We start from the raw sequence: 27,351 nt of genomic DNA, 5'->3' as shown, positions 1-27,351 counted from the left end.
ACAGATTCATCCTGGAGAGGGTTAAACCAGGCTGCTCCTTGGAGGCAAGGATTTTGAGGCTTCGTCTGACATACTTTGGACATGTTATGAGGGGGGACTGGTTCTTGGAGAGGGACATCATGCTTGGAAGGGTGGAGGGACAGCACAGGAGGGGAAGACCCACTATGAGGTGGACTGATTCAGTGACTGGGGTAATCAGGATGGGTGTAACAGAGACAGTGCAAGTGGACAGGACAGAGCAGAGTTTGGGACTATTGTACATAGGGTCGCTATGAGTCCTAAGCAACTCGACAGCACATAACAACAACAACAACAACATACACACATAGGTGCTCTGATGTAGAAAAGTGGGCAGTCTCCTCTTGTTAAGATTTAAGCCTTTGGAAATCCAGTGGAGAGTTTCTGGTGAGTCAGAATTGACTTGTGGCTACGAGAACTAGTGGCACATAACAACAACTATATATTATATACATAGGTGTGTATGTATGTACATGTCCTTTAAGACAGACATCATGCTTAGAAAGACAGAGGATCAGTGAAGGAGAAGATTCCCAATGAGATGGATTGACATAGTGACTTCAGCAATGGGCTCTAGTGCCAGAGATGACAATGATGTCACAGAGCAGAGCTCATGTCGGCTGTTCATAGAGTTGCTATGCGTTATGCTTGACTTGACAGCACCTCACAACATATATACATCCCAGGAGCAGCCAGTAACAGATGTTTATATTATAAATTCAATCATTTGGGAATCTGATAACTTGTACTCCTAAAAGTACACAAGGAAAATCTCTGTACAAAAATATTTCCTCTATTTTCCAGACTTTGTCAACACTGAAAATGTATTAACTTTATAATAAAAATATTTAAAAATAAACAGAAGGGAGAGCAGTACATTTTTGTTATGGTGACTTCTACTGAATTTTATTTTCACTTTTACTTTTTTCCCTCCTGATTTAAATGGCTCAACTGAGAATATGTATGCACGGTCTTACACTGTTTTCTGCACCCATCTAATTATCAATACATTGTGGTTGTTGTTCATTGCCGTCGAGTCGAGGACGACTCATAGCAAGCCTATAACAGAAGGCCTAAAGCCTTTCTATAACCATCATCATTTCTCCAGGTTCATAGAGTTTCCAGAGGCATGTGGTTTAGGAAGTGGATGCCAGGATTGTTTCCAAACCTGTCTTAAGACTGGGAGCTCCACCAAACACTGTCCACCATGGGCAGCCATTATGGCATTTGAACCCCAAGGGGACAAAGTTCAGCTTCACAGCAAACCCAGACTACCTTTGTAGAGCTAACTGACAGAAGAGTGCTGTACAAATTAGAAGAATGTTCCTCCAAAATGAAATAACAGTAGTAATAGCAATTAATACATAGGCAATAGCAACCAATACATTAGTTCATTAGTAACAGTGTTGACTTACTTTTTCACATATATCATCTAGGGCCCCAGCTAGGACACGATACGCACAGGTCTTCCCTCCAAATGGTTCACCAACAATCATAAAGCCATGGCGCACAATCATCATTTCATATATTTGAAGAATCTTCTCAGAAAAGAAATCTGTCATTTGTAAATTCATAGAATCACAGTTGTCTTTGATGGCTGCCAGCAAATCATTGTAATCTGGTTTCGGTAATTTCACCCCAGGAAATAAATCTGAAGTAATTCCCTGATAACAGATGATTTTGAGGTATTTACATATATATCCACATATATAAGCATATACACATTTACATACAAGCATACAAAAATGATAACATTTCTCTCACATAATAAAATGTGATATAAGGAATCATAAGTTGAGACTCTAGCACTCCTGACTTATTAAAAGATCAGAGGACCTATGAGGATCATCTACAAGCAAGAGGACTTTGAAAGATTACGGGCAGATGTGAGGCACTCAAATAGAGGCTTACAGAAGGAATAGATGCATTGAACAGGTAGGGAGAAATGATACATCTCTGGCACTCTCATTTCCTGATTCTAAAGCATGCAGTGTTCCAGTGCTCTAATAAACAACAGTTTCTTGCTTTAGGTATAGACTCACATGAGCACAGTTAAATGTCCTGGCACCCCAGTCTACTCTATATTGTTGTTATTGTTATGTACCATAGAGTTGGAACTGACCCAAAGCTGACCTCTGGTTTTCAAAAGCAGCTAAATGCTCACCAACCAAATTGTAACTGCATCCCTGCAATTTTCATCCCTGCCCATCCTCACTCTTCTCCCAACCCTCACCTCCATGTATCCCCAACATGTTTTTCCCAATAAAATTTAAAAAAAAGCAGCTAAGTGCATGGGTGGAGACTTCCCATCCTTGTCCCATGGAGTAGCAGGTGGACTCAAACCACATGCCTTTGGAATTGCAGCACAGCTTCTTGCCACTAGGGCCACCAAGAACTCCCTATTTTAGCCATAGTTTATTTTTATCCACACAGTCAAATACCTTTGCATAGTCAATAAAACACAAATAGACATTCTTCTGGTATTCTGTACTTTCAGCTAGGACCCATCTAATAGCAGCAATGATATCCCTGGTGCTACAGCCTCTTCTAAATCCACTTGAAGTTATGGCCATTCTCTGTCTGTGTACAGTTCTAGCCATCTTTATGGGACACAAATACCTAGGAAATTGAGGGCAAACTGAAGGAGGAAAAGCTGAACCCTTTCCTTCTTGATATGTACTGTAGGTTGGAAACAGTATGGAGAGAAACAGGATGAAATGTGGTTCTTAGGGAAGGCTACGAACTGAGCCAGGTCTATGATAAAACATGACCTCTGGTACCCCATTCACACACCTTTCATCTTTACATTGTGAATCCTGCCCTCACCCCAAGTAAATGAGTAAATAAATAAATAAATTGCTGTGACATATAACATTTGTAGAGAGGCCTCTGGCTCTACAATTTCCTGATGGGAAAGTGGACAGAATGGCAACAAACATTTTTGTGAAATATTACCTGTTTTCTAATAAACCACAATCAAAACTCAATTTCAACTCATACTGACCCTTCATTGAGCTTCTAAGGCTGGAAATCTTCCTGAGAGGAGACAGTACATCTTACTCCCATAAGAAAGGGGTAGACTTGAACCATCAAACATTCAGCTAGCGGCTGAATACAGCAGGCATTAGGCCAGCCACCAGGGCTCTTTATTATCTAATACTTCCTCTCAAACACCAATATTCTAATCCTGAAGATTTCTTGAGCTTAATTCTCAATTTAACCCAAAAAATAATTGTGTAAAAGCAATCATATTCAATGTTACAAATTAAGTTCGTCTCTCCTACTTCTTCAATTATTAATTCAGCAAACATCACACCTATTCTGTTCTTTAGTTTTCAATACTGTGTTATATAAATTATAATGTTACAAAGAGACTACATATGGTCAAAAGAGCACAACATCTTGTAACCTTTGTATGTTCCTTATAAGGTCAAAAATTGCTATTTAAAGATGCCAAGTTAAAAAATGCAGAGCGAAAGTCAAAATCATTAAAAGGACTGACTCACTGTTCTGATAGAAATGGTGGAACATCTGAAACTGTGACCCTTAGACACCTTTCAAGCCTGGAACTAAACCCACCTGGGACTGACTCTCAAACAACAGGCAGACTTCAAAGTAAACAGCAACACCAAGGAAGAACACTCTCCTAGTGCAATCAACCATATGAAAGCAAATATCAAACACAGGTCAAGAAGCAAAGCCAAGAATGCAAAGAACGGAAGGACTGATGGAAATAGAGAAGTCAGGAAGGAAGGAGAACACTGTTAAAATAAGGCAACTGCACCCAGCATCGCCAAACAAAACATGTACAAATTCACAAATGAAAAACTAATTTGCACAGTCAACTTTCACCCGAGATACAATACAGTAAATTAAAAATAAGAACTCCAAATTCATAAATGTGTAAAATAATGAATGAGAACTCCAAATGTTAAAAGTTATCCCAAACAACAAAGTGATACAAAGAAATGTTAAATAAAACATGAAATTTTCCTTGTTTCTCTGCATCATATCATTGCTAATGTAAATTTCTCATCTGGAGACTTAACCACTTGCACACTTGGACATGTCACATATATTAGTATAAATGTTTTGACTCATTGCAATAAAATAAATGTTCTTACCTCAAAGAGTGGTAAATCATGAGATAAAAATTTTGGAAGATTTACATCAATAATAGATCTAAGCAGCAAAATCTCTTCATTTTCATTTGGATATTTCAGCTGAAAGAAAATATTGTTATATTTGCACCTGCTGACCATTCCCCTATGAGTATACACACATGAATCCCCACACAAACACACATGCACACATACTCAGATCCTACAGTCAATTTAATCAAATGAAAACAGTGTCATTTATTTTAAAGTCGTATTGTTACTAATTTTAGAAACTGATTTTTACACTTGCTTAATTTTCTACTAGTTTACTATTAGAATTCACATTAGCTCAACCACCCATTCATAGATGCCATGGATAAGAAACTATCAACCACACATGTGGTATAGTTGGGGAGTTGTTGCTCCTATCAGGTAAGAAATTGCTTGCCCTTTGCCTTTAAGATCAGTGGTGGATTGGCTAATTGAAAAATTAGAATCATTAAAGTAATTAAAGTGTCCATGACATGGCACTCTTTTTCATTGCCATCGAGTCTGAACCAACTCATAGCTGATCCTCTGGTGGGTTTGCAAGGTCATGAATTATATGGAAGGAGAGTGTTCATTCTTCTTCCAAGGAGGCACTGATGGATTTGAACTGCCAAAGATGCATAGCCTTTGAGTTACCCGAACAACTCTTTACATCACCAGTGCTCTCTCTGATGCTACGAGATCAGAATAAAACTGGATGTTGCTTCTTCTGTAGTCTAGACCCTAAAGATAACATGCCTGGAGCGTGAAAGACAAAATATCACTGTCTTTGCTTCTAAGGAGCACTATGGCTGCCCACATTTCACTGGCATTGAAAATGCCATGGCAATGGTCATCTTTAAAGTTACAGAGTTGGGCTTTGGCACTTTAAAGACACCCTAACTAACACAGTCTTGTGTGAGAGTGTGTATTACATTAGCCTCACTCACTCACTCATTGCTATTAAGTCAAACTCGATTCACAGTGACCCACTAGCAGATTTCTAAGGTGTAAATCAAATTGCCTGTCTTTCTCCCTCAGAGTCACTGATGGATTCCAGTGCCAGAGAGCTACTGTCTTTGTTAACAGACTGTGCCAGCACAGTACTAATAAATTGGTCTCAGTCACACCAAATACAAAAGCAATTTTTTTACATTTCTCCTTTCTATAACAAATTTAGCTTTCACAGAAACAAAACTGTTTATTTTCACATCCATATGTCATCAGTCTACATAAAATTTAAGTCAGTGATACACTAATAGCTAATAGTACAGTCCAACTATCTTCAAAAGGTTTTGTGAACAAATAAGCTATAAGGAAATCAAGCTCATAGGACAATGTCTGCTGGTAGGAAGTACATTCAGCAAGTGAGGTATAACATACATATACCTCAGTTGTTCTATATTTGTTCTATAGTATGTTCTATAAAGATCGTGAAGAGAACGGCTTAATATACTAAAGTAAGTTATATAAGATTGCTTAACAAAACTTGCACTGAATTCCAAGGCACCTCTGGTGTATCCCAAGTTTACTGAAAATGAACTATAGAGTTACTGCTCATACTCATAAAGGGATTCAGATAAATAACAAAAGCAAACTTAGAATTGCTTCTCTTAACTCTAATACTTTACTGAGTGTCATACTCTAAAGGTGTGCCTTCTAATAGGTTTATTTAATTTTCTAGAACTTTTTACCTTTCTTCCTAATAAATTCCATGTTTCACTTAAAAGCCTTAACTTTGTAAAGTCAGTGATGCCTGAAAATCAAGTTCAACAATCTTTGAGTCTCCAGAGGTTCTTCCCTTTTAATGTCAAAGCTAGTCTTGCTCATCCACATCTAGTCTTTGGATCAAGCTAACCACCTATCTTATGAGTTGCCAAAAGTCAGTTTTGTTATTTGAGAGGCTAACATGCCTCCAAAAACTCTATGAACTTTGATAAATGTCACTAGTTGTAGAGGGGCTTCAGGCCTTTTGTTCACAGGGTCACTATGAGTCATTCTCGACTCAAAGGCAATCAACACACACACACACACACACACACACACATTATTTTTAAAGCAAATGTCTGAAATTTTTTATATAATAAAATCAAACTCCAAAATATACAAGTCAAAACATTCAACAATTCTAAATTAGTTTTTGACAAAGAATAATAGGACTCATTTATAGGATTCATTTGTAAGATTCATTTGCTGAATAAACTTTAATAGTTCAACTTAATAGCCAATATTTCAGTGATTACATGCCCTAGGATAGTGTATATTATCTTTCCCATTATCTGACCACAATGTAATTCTGACAACCAAATGAATATAAATTGTCTCAAAACTAGTTGCTTTGTTTACTGAAAACCCAATAACTTGAAGTTATGTCAGGCTAATATTAAAAAGAATATCATCACAATATATCAGAATTATTGATAACATTATTGCAGAAGATACAAATGTATGTAATTCTTTAATCATATAGAATATATTTGAGTATCTGCCCTTTACAAATCATTCAAGCTTTATGAAGTCACTCTGGTATTTTTATGTTAACTATAAACTTATCATTTGTTCACAAAGAACTAATTAGTATACTGTTATATTTTCTAATTCCACAAAATAATTCCAATAAAAAGTTAATTTAAAAGTATTTGAGGCTTTAATTTACTTGGTTGTAATTAAGGAACTCTAGTAGGATAACAGCTAAAGTATTTAGCAGCTCGCTATAAGGTCAGCACTTTAAATCCACCAGTCACTCTATGGGAGAAAGTGGCTTTAGCCTGCTTCCATAGGTTACAGCCTTAGAAACTTTCTTGGGCAGTTTTACTCTGTCCTGTAGGGTCAGTATGAGCCAGAATATACTATAAGTAAGTTATATTATGAGTCAGCATATGTAGTTATAATGAACACTCCGAAAGCCCAAATTACACAGTAAGTTTATTCATGCTAGTCAATCATTTGTTGTGACTGCATAAATACATTAACTGTTGATGCACCAACTCTTCTGTGTGTATGTATTTATAAATATATATGATTTTCTTTAACAATCTAGGCATACATATAAACTGGAAGAACTCATAAAGTTTCTCAGCAGCAAGTCATTTTATCCTTTCACAATTATCTAAGTTTATAGTTGGCATTTTGTACCAGAATCACTAAGAATTACATGTGTATGTTTCTGCAAATCAATTGAAATTGCCTATTTCACACAGGCAGAATAATGACCTTTTGTTAAGTGCAATTATTTTGTTTTTCAGTTAGCTACTGAAATCAACCAGTTACCCGGAGCTCTGTGAATACACATAGCCTTGGGATTTATAAATGAAAGTCATGTTAAGAAACACTTGAGTTCTCTACCTTTAGATTTCCAGCAGCAGTAAGCACTGACTTCACGGCTCTCATTCCGTAATCGTAGTGATGCTGTGATGACAGCTGCTCGGAACACAAGCGGTACGTGGCCACGATTTTCACTGAGAGCGGTCGGGCAGTGACGAAGCCACAGGAGTACAGGACTATCTCGGCGATCATGGCGTAGTCAGGCACCATCATCGCTACCGTCCGGAAGAGGGCCTATGTCACACACAAGAGATGCTTTTTAAAAAAAGTCATCTGAAAGATCACTCTGCTGTCTATTTCTCACAATGTTACAACTTTAGGGTTTTCTGAAAAAATATTAAAATGAAATATTCAAAGCATAAGTAAAATGAAAATGGATTTTCTGTCATTGCATAAGAAAATTGTCACCAAACTTTTCAATCAGCTGTTCCCTTAAACCTCTTAAGAATACCTTCAGGGTCATCTTCAGCAGTGCATGTACTAAAGCTGAAACAATACAGAGATTAGCAAGATCCCTGAACAAGGATGATGTGTAAATCTGTGAAGTGTTCCATATTTTTAAAAAAAGGGGGGCATGAAGTACCTTCAAATGTCTATCATAGTTATATCTTTGATGAACCATTAAGTAATAAAATCTAATTATCAGTTAATTTTATATTAATCATTGTAAGAAATACAATGCCAAGAACCTCAGCCGGCTAGAATGTCCCACCGCCAGGCTTCTTAATGGTGTTGGTGAGCAAACATTTGTGTTGGGAGTATGAGTTTCAAGTGAGGCTCCCTCCTTGGGTGTCAAAAAGACAATAAACTTTAGCAAATCAGGTAACCCCTAATAATGAAGTTAATTTAGATTAATGATATTCCTTGAGATTTTTTTTTGACCATTTGAGTCTTCAGTGGTCATGTTACTCTTTCGATAAGCATAAATCAAAGAAAACTATGAAGTTATGGGCAGCCATCACTGGAAATACAGCAAATTTTCCAAATTGTAAAGATATATTATTTGTTCATGGTACATTTTCAATACTGTGGGGAAAATAAGCCTAATGTGAATAATTTAGAAAAGCATGGTCTCAAATATAGTAGGTCAAGACTGATTTTAATAGTTGCTTGCTGTCAAGTTGGAACTATCCCATAGCTGACTCTCCAGCAGGTTTTGAGGCAGTTAATCACACAGGAGGAGACTGCAGTGCAGTTTCTTATCAATAGGTCACCAGAGTTCCTCCAATAGTATATGTATTAAAATATTACTTCCTTTTATTGACGATAAGGAAAACAACAATATTCTAAAGAAAATAATTGTCTTTGAGATAACAATCATATTCTCCATCAGATGCTCTGCTGGAGAAAGAGGGGCAAATCTCCTCCTGTACCAGACAGATCTGATTTGATGGTACACACACCCAAAAATAATAATAAAATAAATTTTTTTTAAAAAAGAAAGAAATAGCAATCATATTCAAATAGCTAATTAGTTTAATTACCTAAAACATAAGGTATTTAGAAAATATGAACATCATACTCAAGTTATCAAGTATGTCTTGGAGAAGGTGTGTCCATAGTTCTCTTTGGAGGCAAAGATGATAAAGCTTCACCTCACATACTCTGTGCATGTTACCAGGAGGGGCCATTCCTTGGAGAGAGACATTATGCTTAGAAAGGCAGAAGGTCAGCGAAGGCGATGAAGACCCTCAACCAGGTGGATTGACACAGTGATTACTACAGTGGGGTCCAGTGTGTCTGGAAGTGCGAAGATGGCACAAGATAGGATAGGATTCAGATCTGTTGTTCATAGGGCTACTGTGGGTTGTATTCAACTTATAAGCACCTAACAACAATAACAGTAACATATCTGTTAAGACTCTTTCAGGTTGGAGGTAAGGAAAATATTTGCATCAAGCAGGATCTTTCTAATGTGTTAATTACTTATAAAATGCTGTATTATTGTCATTTATCAACAAAGTTGCTATTATGGAAAGGAAAACACAAAATACATATTTTATAATAGTATGAGCAATTAAGTTGGACAAGAAGCTTAATCAAGCATTTTAATCACTACCTTGCTCAGGACAAAAGAAAAACATTAATGTAAGAGTGGAACCTCTTCATTGACAAGTGTGAAACAACTAGTTTTGGAGAGAATGACGGGATGAAGACATCAGTCTGCCAGTGGTTAGGCTATAACGCCACTGTCTTTCTACTTTCTAATAAAGGTTGTTACCAGTGTTGAGCAGTTACATGTTATAGTACTGTGTGCTATAGGTGCTCTCTAAACATTCCAAGTATTGTACGAATTCCGCTTCACATTCTCTCAGCACAATTAGCAATAGAGTTGTGGAATTTATTGACACAGACATGTCAAAGCCCAAGAAAAAGGTGGTGTGGAAATGAGATATATACATTCCCAGAGGCTGTTGTGATTCCCTACCTACTGTTATTATTGTAAGCTGCCATCGTTCTGATTCCAACTTACAGTAATCTTATGAACAATGGATCTGTTTATTTATTAGAAATCTCTAACTAAAGATCTAACATTGGTTCTTATTAATCACAGGTAAAGATACTCTTATCAAAAGGAAGCAAGTTTTTGTTTGTTTGTTTGTTGTTTAAGATCTAAACTGATGATGGATATTCTAAACCAGTGGTCTATAAAAAGAATGTCTGGCATACAGATATGTGATATTCTTTTAGATAAGATAAAAATAATTTGTTGTTAACAAGAAGTTTGGGATAAGTTAGCATTTAGAGGCAATTTAATAACTGAGCTGATTTTAAATTAAATTGGATTCTAGTTGAACCAAGGGAATAATGTCCTGAAAGTAAGAAAAAAGGACTATAGATCCAGTTAATTAATGTACTTATTATCTTTCATGGATATCTTGGCAGAAAATAAGTGATCTCAAATAGTTGCTCTATTTCTGGTAAAAGTGGGATGGTATATGAAGAACTATTATACTTTCAGGAAGAGGCTTCCAAAGAACTGCATAATAAAAATTAGTTCAAACTACAAGTTCTTTTTTTAAAAAACAAAATTTTCAAGCTCTAAGTTCTTACCTATTCTTTCTAATGGATTGAATATAGATTCTTAAAAACTATAACCTATATAGGAATGTTAGGTTTCAGTTGAATGAAATAAAGGATGCAGGATATAATTTGTTTTTACCTCCTCCATCCTGTTGAATTTGGAAGCAGGAGTGGCATCCACTTCCTAAACAACATGCCTCTGGAAATTCTTTGATAAACTTTGATAAATGTCAATAGTTACAGAAAGGCTTCAGGCCTTTTGTTCATAGTGTCATAGTTCATGAGTTGTGCTTGACTCAACAGCAATCAACAGCAACAACACACTGTTGAATATACCATAGACAGCTAGAACAAAAAGGTTTGTCCTAGAGAGGGTGAAACCAGACTGCTCCTTGGAGGCAAGGATTCTGAAGCTTTATCGGATGTACTTTGGACATGTTTCAAGAGACAAGTCCTTGGAGAGGGACATCATACTTGGTAGGGTGGAGAGAGAGTGCAAGAGAGGAAGACCCTCCATGAGATATATTGACTCAGTGACAGGAGAAATGGGAGTAGGTGTGTCAGAGACAATAACAATTGGTGCAGAATAGAATAGAGTATAGGGCTGTTGTACGTAGAGCCGCAATGAGTCGTAAATTGCTTGATGGCACATAATAACAACAACATACTGTTGCTATATGGTCTACAACTTGTGGTGTCAGAAACCTTGAAAATTGGTTTCTCCATCCATTGCATTAGCCACCTTTAGGCACATGGTCTCAAAGCTACCTTAACTGCAGACACATGATCCTACAAATAATCAACAGCTATAGGACCAATGGAGAGAGGGTGAAGAGAATATGCCAGATGGTGAAGAGACGGTGGCCCTTCTGTGAAGAGGCTATGGCAAGGTGCAACCAGAGGAACTCTGGAGATGGAGTCAAAGTTAAAAGTTTTTCTTCCTAGATGACTGAAGGAAATGCTGACTCATAACTACTCTAGAATAAAGTTGGCTGGATGTTTGAGGATCATATACTTAGGGTATATTGCTAGGAGGGATTATTCCTTGGAGAAAGACATGATGCTTGGAAAAGTAGAAGATCAGTGAAAAAAAGAAAGAACACTGACCAGGCGGATTGACACAGTGACTGCAATAATGGGCTCTAATGTCAGAAATGTAAGGATGGCACAGGATAAGACAGGGTTCAGATCTGTTGTTCATAGGGTCACTATCGGCTGTACTTGACACCTAACAACAATAACAGCAACTACTTCAGTCTGTATCAGTTTAGGTGGGTTGTGACTTTGTAAGTATTTGTCCATTTCCTATAGGCTATCATATTAGTTTTAGTATAGTTTTTCATACAATTCTATCATTAACCCTTTTATTCCAGTTATCACTTTCATGTCTTATTCAGATTATTTGTGCCTTATCTTTTGTAGCTTTGCAAGTGGTCTGTCAATTTTATTATCTTTTCAAAGAACAAACTCCTGGTCTTATTGATTAATTGTTTTTCTATTTTTTATTCCATTTATTTATGCTCTCATTTTTAGAATTACCTTTCTTTTAGAGGTTATCAAGTTCTCTTGCTGTTCTTTTGCTGGAGATGTTAGGTTAAATAGTCAATTCCTTTTTTCTTTTATTCCCTTTTGATGTGTTTGCTTATCAATATGAACTGATCTCTAAGTACTATTTGGGCTACATCCTAGAAGTTTAGTTAAGTTGTGTTTAATTCTCATTTGTATCAAGAAACTTTTTATTTCATTATTTTTATTTCTTATATTATTCATTCATATTCAAGCAGGGGGCTGTTCAGGTTCCAAGTGCATGGCTTTTCCTCCTATGTCTTGTTGTTGATTTCTAATTTTGTAGCATTACAATCTGAGAAAATGCTTTGTATTATTTCAATGTTTTGTTTTGTTTTTTAATTTACTGATGTTTTCTTTATAACCTAAAATATGATTGCTTTGGGAGAATGTTCTGTGCATGCTGGAGAAGAATGTATACTGAGCTTTTTAGGGTGCATTAGCCTGTATATGTCTATGAGATTCAGTTGGCTGATTGTGTAGTTTAATTCTTCTTTCTGGCAGTTCTATTTTTCTTGAAAGTAGTATACTGAAGTCTCCTACTACTATTATAGTCTAGTTCTTCTTTTCAGTTCTGTTAATATTTGCTTTGTGTATTTTGTAGCTATATAATTTGGTTCATATGTATTTATCATTATGTATTTATTATAGTAATGTCTTCTTGTTCTACTGATCCTTTATTCATTATATAGTGTCCTTCCTTGTCCTTAGTAATGGTATTTCCCCTGAAATCTATTTTATTGGAGATTAATAATGAATGCTACTCCTGCTTTCTTCTAGTTTCCATTTGCTTGGTATATTTTTATCACCCTTTGATTTTCAGTCTACCTTTATCTTCACTTTTTAAATATGTCTCTTGTAGAAAGCATATTGATGAGTTGTGTTGTTTTTTTGTTGTTTGGGGTTTTTTTTAATTCAATCTGCTACTCTCTTTCTCTTCACTGGTGTTTTAAACCTCATTCTGTGTAATTCTTGAGAGGTAAGGTTTTATAGATATCGTTTTGCTTTGTTTTGTGTGTGTGTGTGTGTGTGTGTGTGTGTGTGTGTGTACCGTTAAATCAGATCTGACTAGTACAGGAGGAGATTGTCCCTCCTTCTCCAGCAGAGCATCTGGTGGATTTGAACCACACACCTCTGGGATTGCAGTGCAGCTTCTTGCCACTAGGCCACCAGAGCTCACCTTTTTGCTATAACTTTATTGAACTCTTTTTGTGTGTGTTGTTTCTGGTTACTTTGATCCATCCATTTTTCTGTGGTGTCTCTGTGAAAAGGACTTCCTTCAATATTCCCAGCAATATTGATCTTGTTTTAAAAACACCTTTAGTTCCTGCTTTTCCAAGAATGTCTTGACCTCTTCATCATATCTGATGAACAACAACAACTACTCTAATAAGCATGATGGCCTTTCGAGGATCCTGTCTCTCCTGATAACGTATCGAACACATGCGAGATGAAGTTTGGCTATCTTTTCTTCAAAGCAGTATTCTAGCTATACGGGTTTGTTAATTCTTCTGAAAAATCCACGTTATGTATACTCAGTATTCTTCAACATTAGAATTCAAATACCTCAATTAATTATTCTTCTACATTCCTTATTAATTTGCCCAGCTTTCACAAGCACATGAGGTATTTAAGAGACTATAGCTTGAAGAAGGTTCACCTCAGTTCTCCAAGTGAAGTCTTTGCTTTTGAACACTTTATAAAGATATTCTTTCTCCTAATTATTTGTCCAAACACCATACATTGTTTTAACTGTTTACTGCTTCTGTGAGTGTTGACTATATAATCAAGTAAAACAAAATCCTTGACAACTTTAATGTTTTCTCCATGTATCATGGTTTTGCTTACTGGTCCTGTTATGTTGAAGTGTGACCCATGCTGAAGCTGTCCTGAATCTTCATCAATTAATGAGTAATTCATTAGTGCTTCAAGTCCATTTCCCCCCCAGCAAACAAGAGTGTGTAATTTGCATATTACTAGTTACAGTGAGTTTTCTTCCAATCCTGATACTGTATTCTCCAGTTTCTTTGATATATGCTCGCTCAGCTGTTATTGTTATGAGCCATTAAGTAGGAATCAACTCATGCCTCCAAAGTCAGAACTTAGCCTAGTTTTCATTGCTGATACTTAACTTCTCCAATGATTCCTTTTAATATTGATGTAATCAATCTGATTCCTGTGCATCACATCATGTAAAATCTATGTGCATAGCCTGCGTTTATATTTCTTATAAAAGGTAAAAATCTGCAGTCAGGGACCTCTTCAGAACACTAAAAAGCAACGATGTCAGTCTAGAGACAGGTGCACCTAACCCAGACCATGGTCTTTGCAATCACTTGCTAGGCATCAGAAAGCTGCACAATGACTAAGGATGACAGAAGAAGAATCTATGCCTTTGAATTGTAGTTCTGGGGAAGAGTCTTGAACATGGACTACCAAGAGAACAAATAGGTCTGTCTTGGAGAGGGTGAAACCAAGTCTCTTCTTGGAGGCTAGGATTTTGAAGCTCCGTATTACATACTTTGGACACATGGCCAGGAGGGGACCGGTCCTTGGAGAAGGACATCATTCTTGGAAGGGTGGAGGAATAGTGCAGAAGAGGAAGACAACAGATGATGTGTCAGAATTAATGGGACTGGCTCAGGAAAGGGCAAGGTTCAGAGCTGCTGTACATAGGGTTTCTATGTGTCACAGGTGACTCGATGGCACATAGCAACAATAACAACTCATGCCTGACCCTCCAGCAGGTTATCAGAGGCTGTAAATAGCACAGAGATTGTCCATCTTTTGCCCATAGAGTAGCTATGGAGTAGCTGGTGGATTCAAACTGCCTGCCTTTAGGTTAGATGTACAACTCCTTACCATTAGATGAAACAAGATAAGACCCTAACACACATCTTTCCTATTTTTAAATCACATAGTATTTCCTTGTTCTGTGTGAATTAAGTATTCTACAATTACCATTTTTATTTTATTTACAATTTATTATGATCAACAGTTAAATGTCTTTGCATAGTAATAAAACACAGATAAAGATCTTTCTAGCATTCTCTGCTTTCAGACAAAATCCATCTGACATCAGTAATAATATCCTCCACTCAACATTTTTTTGCAGATCCAGCTAAAATTCCTGTCAATGTACTACAACTGTTTTTAAACTATATTTAGCAAAATTATTCTTAAGTGAGATTTCATTCATTCTTTTTAATTTCTGCATTCTGGTGGATCATCTTTTATTCTAATGAATTTTAGGTTGTTAAGCCAAGTAACTAACTGTCTTAAAACTTTTCTGACATAAACTAGTAAGCATTTCCAGTGTTGATTCTATTTGCTTTAACATCTTCACTCGTGTTACCTCAATTCCTTGAGATTTGTTTTTTGCCAGTGTTTTCAGGGCAACTTGGATTTCCTCCCTCAATACCATCGATTCTTGAAAATATGCTCGTTCTGAAATGGATGAATCTCAACCAGTGTTTTGATACAATGACTCTGCATATACTTTGCATCTTAAAACTTCATCATAAAGCTTTAGGTAGCCATAATATGACCATTTTAATTTCGGGTTAAGATATGCTTTCAAAATTAACTATTTCCTGACATACTTTAAAATATCTCAGATTTTTACAAGGATTTTTCTTAAAAAATTTAAAAAACCAATAATACACCATTGTTATATTGCAAAGAGGCCCTTGAAATGTAAGGAAAATTATATAGTAAGCAGAGCAGTAAAAGAAGTACTTTTTTAGTATTTTCCTGGAATTTAACATTTTCTATTATTAGCAGTACTTATAAAATCTTCAATTTGGAAATTGCATCTGGTGGGCACATTTCTTTTTAAAAGGTACTCAAAGTTGTACAAAATGTTCTGTAACAATTTGCCAAACTACAATCTCTAAAAGCAAATATTTTCATAAAATTCCGTGATAGAACGTTCTTTACATATATAATTACTTTTAAATTATTGAGAGTAAACCCATTATAAAATAACTTATTCCCTACCTTCAGATTATCTGGCAGTTCTGATCGTCCAGCATACCCAGGATTCATTGTTATAAAGACAGCACAAGTGGGGTCCAGTTTCAGTTCAGTTCCTTCAAATACTAGTGTTTCAGAACCTGCATTAATTCCTGTGGCAATTGAAAATAAAATGAGTTGACAAAACCACATAACAAATGTGACTTGTATCATTTATTACCTGTCATATTTCTTCTATTTTTACATAATGCAAAGATAGACTAGTCCATTACCTCTTTGGATAGTAAGAATCTGTTGAGCAACCACAGAAAGTACTTCCAAATCAATTCTATTAAACTCATCAAAGCAAGCCCAGGCTCCACAAGATAACAGTCCCTAGGAGAAGAGTAATGAAATTTTTCAATTTTATCTGATCAGATATTGCAATGAAATGCTTCATTTTTACCTGATCTTTTAAAGGATTTAATATCCTTTCAAGGAAATTGCCTAGTCACCTTTATCTTTAAAGACAGCTCATTTTTTTTCATTATCAATTCATTATTCCACATGAATAAAGGGTTTCCTCAACTGGAAAATTTTACAACTGATATTTTTACTTTCTATGTATCTTTGGATATATACATTTGTGATTTCAAAACTTTTCTTATTTTTATTTATAAGTTCTTTTAATGTCCCACATGCACTTAGAAGCATGAGTTGCTGTAACTCTCTAAGTGAGTTCTGGTGACTTAGGGGTAAGGAGTTATACCGCCAACCCAAAAGCATGAGACCCGAATCCACCAGGTTCTCAGCAGGAGAAAGATGAAGGGTTATATGCTAAAGTGAGTCTGTGAGTTGTTTTGACTTGATGGTACATAAAACAACAATTCACTAAATTTTTTTGTTGTCAATGAGTCTGTTACATGATCTGGTGTCTTTAAAGTCAATTAATACAGTTTTAGGACCAAGTTTCCAATCCTGATCCACATTAAAAAATAAGCAACATTTGATCATAAGAGGAAAGTGGAACATAAAGCATGAATATCTTATCCCAAATTCATATTTACCTTTTACAAATTAAACAAGTAAATAAACATTAGTAAACACACATTTTGTAAATATGTGTGTGTGCACGCACTTTGCATAGCTTTTTTTATACAAGGAAACCAAAGCTATATGATGCAAAATGTTATTAAGCAAAAGCTAATAGTGGCTGAACATAGCAATGTTCATTCTAATGAATAAGACTAGATTAATATAAGTCATACACATCAAAACAAAATACATTCTCATTATCTAGAGACAAACTTGTGACATTTCAATACATGTTGTGATGAAGAAAGAATCAGAAATCAGAGACAATAGGAAACTTAGGAAGTCACACATGCAGACAGTGATGTTCTTGACTGGAAGAACCATGCTTTTTTTCTTTGTAGACCTCATTATTTAATGGACTCTAAACTAAAAATATCAAGTGTTGACATTGAAATAGGAAGGATTCTGTTAACATTTGGGGGGATGGTGGGGGGAAGCATGGCTGTTCTGTCAAGAAATCCAAATGCGTTTCTCTGTTCTAGTGAGTGAGTCATCAGAACCAACTTGACACCAGTAACTCAGGTGTCTATATAAGCAACAAAGACTTACCAATAAATAAGGTAAATTTAATATGTAAACATTTGTTTCTACATCAAAGAATATTATTATGTAGATTAAACAATCTAGAAATATATATATTTCTTTAAATATATACTCGATATTTACTTAAACATTTAAACTCTTTTTTAAAAAAAAAATATTCTTAATTTCAATGAAAATTTACAGAGACTTTGGATTTCCATTCATTCATTGTTGCACTTTTCTCCCCTCCCAGCCCTCCCCCCCCCGTACACTCCCCTCTTGGAAAAGTAAAAGAAAAATTCTTTCATTGTTAAACATTTAAACTCTTAAATCATCCTCACAAGATTGTGTATTAAAGAGGGTGAGCTAAAATATTAAGTGGTTATCTAAATGTCTTGATACCATTAGCACTGGACTGCTTGTTTTTCCCATTTGTAATGCTGACTCTAAATGTCTCAGTATTATGAAAATAAGCTCAATGTGAATGGTGCTGAGCCTGAACTGACTCATAGCTTATTCTTCAGTGGGTTTCCAAGGCTGTATACATATTTCTCCCATGGAGTCACTGGAAAGCTTAACTGTCAGAGAAACACAGCTTTTGGTTTAGCAATGCACCTCTTTACAGACTAGGCCACAAGAACATGGCTAAAAATATAGCCTTGGTTTATACAAAATCTGTTTTAAAATGACTTTTTTTTTATTTCAGCCAGAAACATCCTACTCTATAGGATGTGACTAACACATTTTCCTGTTTGTTTTGACTGGTGTTACATTTTTCTGAAGAAAATATGGAAATATATAGACATTAAGGAATTTTTTAAACACAATTTGAAAGTTACAGGAAATCTCCAAACTACGAAAAGGGTTTTCTTGTCTGATATATCACATTGTCAACTGTAACATTTAATACTTTAAATAATAATAGGCTGTAGCAGTAATGTGCTAAAATAACCAGGTATTTATAAATAGGAGCTTTACATCTTACATTCTTTTGGGATCTACCAGATTCATACATGTGAGAATCCAATTCAGAAAAATCAAAACAAAACAAAAAAAGAAAGATTTAAAATTCACAAAGAATTCTGCTCTGGTGGCAGAGTCCACAGGGAACTTGCTATTAACATAAAGGCATCCAGTTCTAATCTACCAGCACTCAGCAGAAGAAAGGCAATCATCTCCTTCCCTGCATTTGACAGATCGGAAAACTCACTGGAGGGTCAGTTATGAGTCAGCTTCGATGCCTTAGCAATAAGTTTTTGAGAGAATTACAATTCAATTACAAAAGTAAATTACTGAATTATAGTAACTTGTTAATAACAAGATTTACAAGTTAAATAACTTTTTAGATTTCTATTGTCTTTACATGATGCACTACCTCTGACATTTTTCTCTTCTCCAATGTATTTAAGGGCTATCACTTATTCCTATCAATAGGAATGACCTATTATAACAGAGTGACAACTTCAAGGATAGGGAAAATTCCTCCCTAAACGAGTTATGATGCAACTCCTTCACTTTTAAAATCAACAACACTGCAGTCTGGCTTTTATCTCTGGCTAAGCTACATTAAATTTTTCATTTGTGATCAATTTTATTTCATCTAAAAATAATTTTCCTCTCTGATTAGTTATATTATTAGAGAGATATGAGAAGTTAACTCAAACCTTAAAGAATTTTCCCAAAGCCAGATAATCCAATCCATCTGAACAGTTGAAAACAACACATTGTTTGGCTACAGCTTTTGCTAAATCTTTGGTAGTTTCTGTTTTTCCTGTGCCCGCTGGACCCTCTGGTGCTCCTCCAAGGTGCAGGTGAAGTGCTCCAAATAAGGTTCTGAAATGCAAGAAATAAATCTCTGTAGAACAGGATAATTTTCCATGCATATACCAAGAAGAGAGAAAGTTCAAACTGAGAATACTTTTTTAACTACTTCTTCCTTTACTATTACCTCCAAGAATTTCTGACAGCTTTAATTCATCTGATATAATTATTTCTCAAGAGCTGTTTCAATGACACAACAAATTCATATTTGAAATTCCCTGTAGATGACCTGTCAATGTAGAGAAATGAGTTGCCCCTAATCAACCCACTGTCCCTAATGTCATATGAAAATACTACATATAATAAAACAAATAATAGCTTATAGAATATATGAACATCTTTCAAAATGTTCATTTGAAAGATGTAAGAACTTACCAATTAGGATGGAATTCAAAAGAGAAGAGTTATTAGGTGCTAAAGTTACAGAGGTTAAGGTGTGTAAAAATCAAGATAATAAACACAAATATATTTAAGCAAACAGAATCTCAAACTTGACCTCATAGACATCAAGTTGAAACAGATCCATAAATGTCCCTCCATTGGGGTTCTAAGGCCATGAATTCCAGGGAAGAGCTTCCCATCTTTTTTCCTCAGAGACTCGAGGGATTTGAACCATAGGAAAGCCATACCTGTAGTATTAGCAGTACAACTCATACTGACTATGCCACCAGAGATCTATATACACATGAAAACTGGAAGAATTAATCCACAGAACCAGGTAAAGTGGAAGCCACAAGGGAGTCAACTATATAAACCTTAATGGGAAACTAAAATTACTCTGGTAATCTACCAACAACAGGCAAAGAATTAACCATAGTAGTGTTGTTGTTGTTCTTGTTGTTGTTTTTGTTGATTGCCTTGAGTCAAGCATGACTCACAGTGACCCTATAAGCAAAAGGCCTGAAGCCCCTCTACAACTATCGACATTTATCAAAGTTCATAGAGTTTCTGGAGGCATGTTATTTAGGAAGTGGGTGCCACTCCTGCTTCTAAACCTGCCATAGAATGTTATCGATTGCACACATAGTGACCTGCGACGCATAGCGACCCTATGTACAGCAGGTCTGAACTCTTCCCTGTGCTGAGCCAATCTCACTAGCTCCAACACTCCAATCCCCATATATAGTAGTTTAATGGTGAGGAATTGTGCTGCCAACCCAAAGGCTCGCAGTTCAAACCCATCAGCTGCTCCGTTAGAGAAAGATGGAGCAATTTACTGTCTCTGAAAACCCACTGGAGTCAGTTGTGACTCAAAAGCACACAGCAACAACGTATGACAAGAAAGTTTATCCTCCATATAGAACCAAACCCACCACCATCAAGCTCATTAAGAGCATAGATTAGACATAAAGAAACAAGATCATGCACTGGAAGACATATATAAATTGGAAGAAATTACCCAAAAATATACAGAAAGAACATAAAAGAAGAACTGTTGTTAGTAGGCATCTTCAAGTTGAGTACAATTCACAGTGGCCCTGTCCTATGAACTCTGTCCTATCCTGCACCAGTTCTCTCATCTCTGATACATCCTTGAGTTCACTGCTTCCATAATCATGGCAAACCATCTTCTTGAAGGTCTTCCTCTCTTCCCTTGACTCTCTAAGCATGACGTCTCTTCCCAAGGAACAACATCTAACAATAAGCCCAAAATATGTGAGCTGGAGCTTCATCATGCTTACCTAGAGGATAAAGCACCTGACTGCTAACAAAAAAAAGGTGAATGATTTAAATCCTCCAACCACACCATGCGCTGAAGAGTCGGCAGGAATGACCAAGTGATGGGGAAGCCCTAAAAGGCTGTTCTACCCTGCCCTAAAGGACCAGTCTGAGTCAGAATTAACTTAAAGGTATGGAGTGGGAGTAAGGTGGGGAAGCTGAAAAAGAAACAGAAAAGAAGGATGCCAGCAGAAGGCAAGAACTAAAAAACAAGAGCTAAGAATTTTCCAGAATTAAACACATGACTTGAAGAAGTACCAATTAGGATTAATAAAGAACTCACATCATACTTAATTATAATTAATATCAACAACAAAGAGAAAATATCAGCAGCTATGACAAAGAAAGTAAAATAGTAAGGGAATGATGCTAACCTCTAAGAGCCTAGTGAAGAAACTGGGCTGCAATCCCAAAGTCGTAGTTTGAATCTACCAGGTGCTCACAGTAGTACGATGACTACTCTCCTGTGTGACTTACTTCTTCTGAAAATCCACTGGAGGGTCAGCTATGGGTTAGTTCCAACTCAGCAGCACACAACAACATCAATACTAACTGAAAAAAGTGTTAAAGTGCAATGATACCAATTTGAAAGTGCATGTGATCCAAGTCATTTAATTACTTAGCTTTCTCAATTATTTGCTATGTATTTTAAAGTTGGCTGATGACTAAGGATGACAGAGTAAGTGGTGTTGGAGAAGATTATTGAATATTGTCGCATAGATTGCCAGGAGAACAAACCGGTCTATCTTGGTTCCTTGGAAATACGGACAGTGAAACTTCATTTCACATACTTTGGGTAAATTTTAGGAGAAGCCTGTCTGTAGAGAAGGATATTGTGGTTAGAAAACTCAGTGAGAGAAAGCCCCTCAACAAGATGACTTGTTACAGTGACTAAAGCAATGGGCTCACATACATCACAGGATATAAGCAGATCTCAGATCCCTGTTCCTACTGTTGCTATGAGTCCTAGTTGACGCAATAGCACTGAACAACAACATCAAAAGCAACAGATGTTAGAGGAATAGTACCTTTGAAGGGCTGAGGGAAAATTGCCATGTATTAAAGTTCTATACCTAAACTATCATTTAATAACTGAAATAAATTTTTATAAATCATGGAAAATGAGACCAATTATCTTGTGAAAACCCTGTTGTGTGCCACTGAGTCAGAACCAACTCACAGCTGATCTTCCTGCAGGTTTTCAGAGGCTGTACATCACACAGGAGGAGATTGTGGTGCCATCCCAGACGTGCACCGTGGGATAGCAGCACAATTCAGTGTTTCAGAGTAGGGAGTGGGAGGATGATATAAGGTTCAAAAGGAAGAATTGGAGTATCAAGAAGAAAGGGGAAATGGCAGGCAAAGTAGTACATTGGAGTGAGATGAAAACGAAATCTTTCTTTTGAAAATGGCAAAAGTAAGGCAGAAACTAGATTGAAATATTCAGGGTCAATGTTTGAAAGAAGAGGCGAGAAATAAATAAGTCTACACTTCAGAAAACTGAGTAAAAAGGAAAAAATATTGCTAATGAAATAGCCAGAAGGGGACATAAATATAGTTCTCCTTTTATTTACATAGGAGAGATACATGGTAATATTTAAAGTTTCAAAAATAAACCAGTGGAGGGGAAAGAAATGAAGACAGTTGAGAAGAGAATTAAATCTAGGAAAAGATTAACACAGGATAAATATATAGTGTGGAAGGTAATTTAGTACTCTTCAAGAAACATATGTTCTAAGGGTGAAAGAAAATTATTTTCAATAGATCATTAAATGAATGACTTTACCTGTAACATCTATCTGTGAGTGGAGTAATAACCAGACGGGGTGAATTACCCAGATATTCATATCCATATCGTAAACCAGCATTGATCATTTTTGTTTCTAAATTGTTTTCCTGCAATAAGCCAGATAAAGTTAAAAAATAAAATTTAAAATAATATGAAATCTGAATCTCAGTAATTAATGATTACCATGATTTAGACAACATCTTTACAAGTTACACTTCACATGTCATTTAATACAGTTGTTGTCCTCTGTACCAGCAAGTCAGAACCAACCCATAGCTGACCCTCCAGTGGGTTTTAAGAGGCAGTTAATCACATAGGCGGGGGATCAGCCATCCTTCTTGCAGAGTAGAAGAATGAAATATCTTTCTTTGGATAAGTTCTTGTGGTAACGGGTTTAAAATTTTACTGGAGAAAGATTTCAGCAAAAAATATACGTTCCTTTCCTCTCCCATAATTTCACTTATTTTGTTTTCAATAAAATGAGCACTATCATTATACTCATTTCATAGATGAGGAAACAAATGCTTTAAGAGGGTTGGTGATTAATTTTATGAGATACAAAGTATGGGAATGATCACATGAAATACAAGGTGAATGAAGGAATGTGTAAAATACCATGTTTATGAATGGAAGTAAAAGACTTTTAATAGAAAAAAGTAACAAAATAAAATTTGAAGAAGAGGGTAGTAGATTCACCAGAGCCAAGCTACTGATGAGGCACAAAGACCCCCAACCATCACACCACTGGCCCTCACACGGTTTTCCTGGGTACCTCCTCTTCTCTCCTCTCCACTCGCCTCACATCCCCTGAATGTTCCACGAAGCCCACACAGTGCAGTCTTTTGAATCTACTTCCGGTCATCAGCACCTCTTCCCACGCTCAACAGACCCAACCTGGTCCATCACACTTTGCCTTTCTGGTCTTGACTGAGGTTAGCATAAACTGATACCAATACAAGTTTTTCTTCTAAATAATTTTACTAGATCTTTAAATTAATAAAAAAAATGTTCAAAATTAATCTAAGAATGGAGGGACAGCACAGACGAGGAATATCCCAGATGAGATGGATTGACATGATAACGGGGATGATGGGACTACGTGTGTTGGAGTCAGTGAGACTGGCTCAGGATAGGGCAGTGTTCAGAGCTGTTGTACACAGGGTCACTATGAGTTACAGGTGACCTGATGGCACAAAACAACAACAAACATTAATCTATAATTCATACATTTTTCGATATATCAGAAATCTAAAGGCACATTCTTATCTGATTGTTGTTGTTATGCATCATAAGGTTAGAAGTGACTGATAGCTAATCCTCCAGTGAGTTTTCAGAGATTAAATCACACTGGTGGAGACTATCCATCATTCTCTCTAGGAACAACTGGTGGATTAGAACCAAGTGCCTTTGGGTTGGGAGCACAGCTCTTTAGTAACTAACCTGACTCTTGTTGTTGTTAGGTTCTATTGAGCCAGATGAAACTCAGAGAAACCCTATGGACAGCAGAACTAAATTCTGTCCTATCCTGGATCATCTTCACCAACCCTGATGTTCTTGAGTCCATTGCTGTTGTCACTGTCAATCCATCTCGTTGATGGTTTTCACCTCCTTTGCTGACTCTCCACCTTTCCAAGCATGATGTCCCTTTCCAAGGAACAGCCCCTCCTAACAACATGCCCAAAATAGGTGAAACCAATCAGACAAAGCTCCATGATTCTTGCCGCCGAGGAGCACTTGGGCTTCACTTTTCAGATTCAATAAGCATAGTGACTATCGTTACTGTTGCTGAATGCTGAGGAGTCAATTTTTTACCCACAGTCATCCAGTATTGCAGGGTAGGATGGCTCCATAGGCTTTTCAAGGCTGTAATCTTTCTAGGGGTGATTTCCAGGTCTCATCTTTATAGAGTTGCTTGAAAAGTTCAAACTGCTAAGCTTTCAGGTAAGAGCTACATACTTAATCATTGCACCACCAGGAGCTCCTTATAATTACAAGTAATTAATAATATTTGATAATTACTAATAATTTAGAGAGCTCAGGTGACCCAGTTATAAGAAGTTGCTCTGCAACCCCAAAGACACGCGATTTGAATCCACCAGATGCTCTGAAGGAGAAGGCTGGGCACTCTTCTTCCATGCAATTTACTACTAAAACCTGCTGGGAGATCAGCTATGGGTCATTTCCAACTCCATGGCCTACAACAACAGTAATATACATGGACATATAGATACAAATCGAACAGGTAGAAGTGCTAGCTCGCTTAATCTCAGCCTAGAAAGTGGTAATTTGGTTACAGCTGGGCATCAGCAAAAAATTCTATATTACTTCACACTATTTCCCATGTGAACAAACGGTACAAATTAAAAGGCTATAAGAAGAAATGACTATGTAATAACATTCCGCGATATAACTTACTTGCCAGTAGTACCTAAGCTGACTTAACCATTCAAAGTCTGAATCATCTCTAATTTTCTTTTTCACAAGTGATGAAAGGACATCTCTAGCATGGACATCAAGTACCACAAGGGCACCCAGAGTAACACGGTTCTGCTTGGACAACGTGCCACGGACCAAGGTGACAATATCATCAATTTGATCATTACATTTCTTTAAGTATTCCTCAAGTTGCTGAAAAAAAAAAAGAAAATAATTGTTGAATGAGATAAAAATCATTTAGAACAGAAATATTTTTAATTAGCATCTATACATAATACTCTCTACATTTGAATCCTTGTTTTCCAAGCCTTAATTTTAAAATAATCACTTTTCACTAAAAAGGTATTACAAAAAATAGCCCAGTCTAGCCAGATAGAGTAGACATATGGGGGATTGTCTACCCAACATCCTTTTATTAAGAGGGTCACCCCTTCTCTCCTATATGTGATTCTGATTCCCTATTCCTACAGCAACATGAAGGAACCACAACCAATTTCCTGAGGAAAGATAGAGTCTCAAAAAAGTGCTGTCCACTCAGCTTAGTGGAATGTCAGTAGGGTAGTCCAAAACAACTGTGAGATTTCTTTCATCTTCACTATACAATAAAGTCTGCCTGCAACTGGAAGAGATGAAGTCTGACAGCCAAAGAGAGACTGTGGCAGGGCTGAAGCCCTGAGATTCTGACTCCAGCTGCTCTTCTTTTCATCCTATGAGTAAATATTTCATAAGCATTACAGATAGAGGAGTTTATTTGATTCATTTAGGGCTAGGTAAGAGGTAACACTGAAACCAAAAGTGCAGATTTCTAAGAATGAGGAGAACATGTAAAGTGTTGAGAACTACACATTGTTTCTCTAGAAAGCACTTTTGCTTTCTCTTTGAATTATTTATGATGATTATTATTTAAAGAAAGCACTCTTTCAAAGGTTTAGTGCTTAAACACTTTCTCATTTGTATGTTTACACAATTAATTTGCCATTAGTTTGCCTTGTAAATGCTAAAATAAATAAAATTTTGAACCACTTATATTTAAATAGCCATAAGTGCTTAAATATCTTGGAGCCTATTAGAGAATTTCATTACATTAAGTCTACCAAGTTTCCCCTTGGAGGCTAGGGTTTGAAATTCTGTCTCACATACTTAGGGCATATGGCCAGGAAAGACCAATCCTTGGAGAAGGACATTATGCTCAGAAGGCCAGAGGGAACAGCTCATGAGAGAATGAACCCAGATGAGATGGACTGATACAGAGATTGGGGCAATGAGGATTGGTGTATCAGAATTAGTGAGACTGACTCAGGACAGGGCAGGCTTTAGAGCTGTTGTTCATAGCATGACTATGAGTCACAGGAGACTTAACGGTTCATAACAACATTAGTAAAAACAGCTCTGATCCTAGGAATTCCAGCAATGCCAATCAGTGCATCTTAGTTCCTCATCAATAAAACAAAGGATCTCTGAGAACCTTACTAACTCTCACATTCTATACTTGAAAATAAGGCATAAGGAAATTGGATCTGACAGTTAAAATTGTATCTCCATAAGAATTTATCACAACTTAAATTAACATAATGTGTTTTCATAGACTAGAAAAACTGATTTAAAACTGAAATGCAGATAAACTGAGTTCTGAGAATTACAATTCCTTAAACTAAAAAAAATCATGATACTGATCAGTAATTTTGATGTATTCTATTCCTTATAAACTTCTCCTGTAGTATTCTATGAAGAAAATATCCTTCAGAAAGCCGAACAATTCTAGACATTTTAGCGTGTCGACCTATACAGTGATCTAATTATTTATTCAGTCTATACAGTGATCTAATTATTTATTCAGTCAAAATAAACTCCCACTGAAATAAAATATTTTTATCGTACTTTCCTCACAATGACACACTGATTTTTAATATTTATAACAGTAATATTTTTAAAGGATAAATTTATTTGTAAGTAGAT

General features: G+C 36.2%; 1 protein-coding gene across 1 annotated transcript in view; it reads right to left on the bottom strand.

The window, feature by feature from the left end:
- DNAH7 (dynein, axonemal, heavy chain 7) overlaps nt 1–27,351 on the bottom strand; it is a 308,525-nt gene that overhangs the window by 169,763 nt on the left and 111,411 nt on the right. The window contains exons 24-31 of the mRNA XM_006878928.1: nt 25,375–25,587; nt 22,957–23,066; nt 19,295–19,463; nt 16,307–16,409; nt 16,059–16,186; nt 7,491–7,703; nt 4,143–4,241; nt 1,434–1,682 (exon numbers count right to left, since the gene is read on the bottom strand). Coding sequence (XP_006878990.1) covers nt 1,434–1,682; nt 4,143–4,241; nt 7,491–7,703; nt 16,059–16,186; nt 16,307–16,409; nt 19,295–19,463; nt 22,957–23,066; nt 25,375–25,587 — 1,284 coding nt within the window. The remainder of the gene's footprint in view (nt 1–1,433; nt 1,683–4,142; nt 4,242–7,490; nt 7,704–16,058; nt 16,187–16,306; nt 16,410–19,294; nt 19,464–22,956; nt 23,067–25,374; nt 25,588–27,351) is intronic.

The sequence above is a fragment of the Elephantulus edwardii genome, unplaced genomic scaffold, assembly GCF_000299155.1.
Source record: "Elephantulus edwardii isolate Elephantulus edwardi_28Jun2011 unplaced genomic scaffold, EleEdw1.0 scaffold00001, whole genome shotgun sequence".
NCBI classification, from domain to species: Eukaryota; Metazoa; Chordata; class Mammalia; order Macroscelidea; family Macroscelididae; genus Elephantulus; species Elephantulus edwardii.
This window is presented reverse-complemented; position numbering and strand designations above follow the sequence as displayed.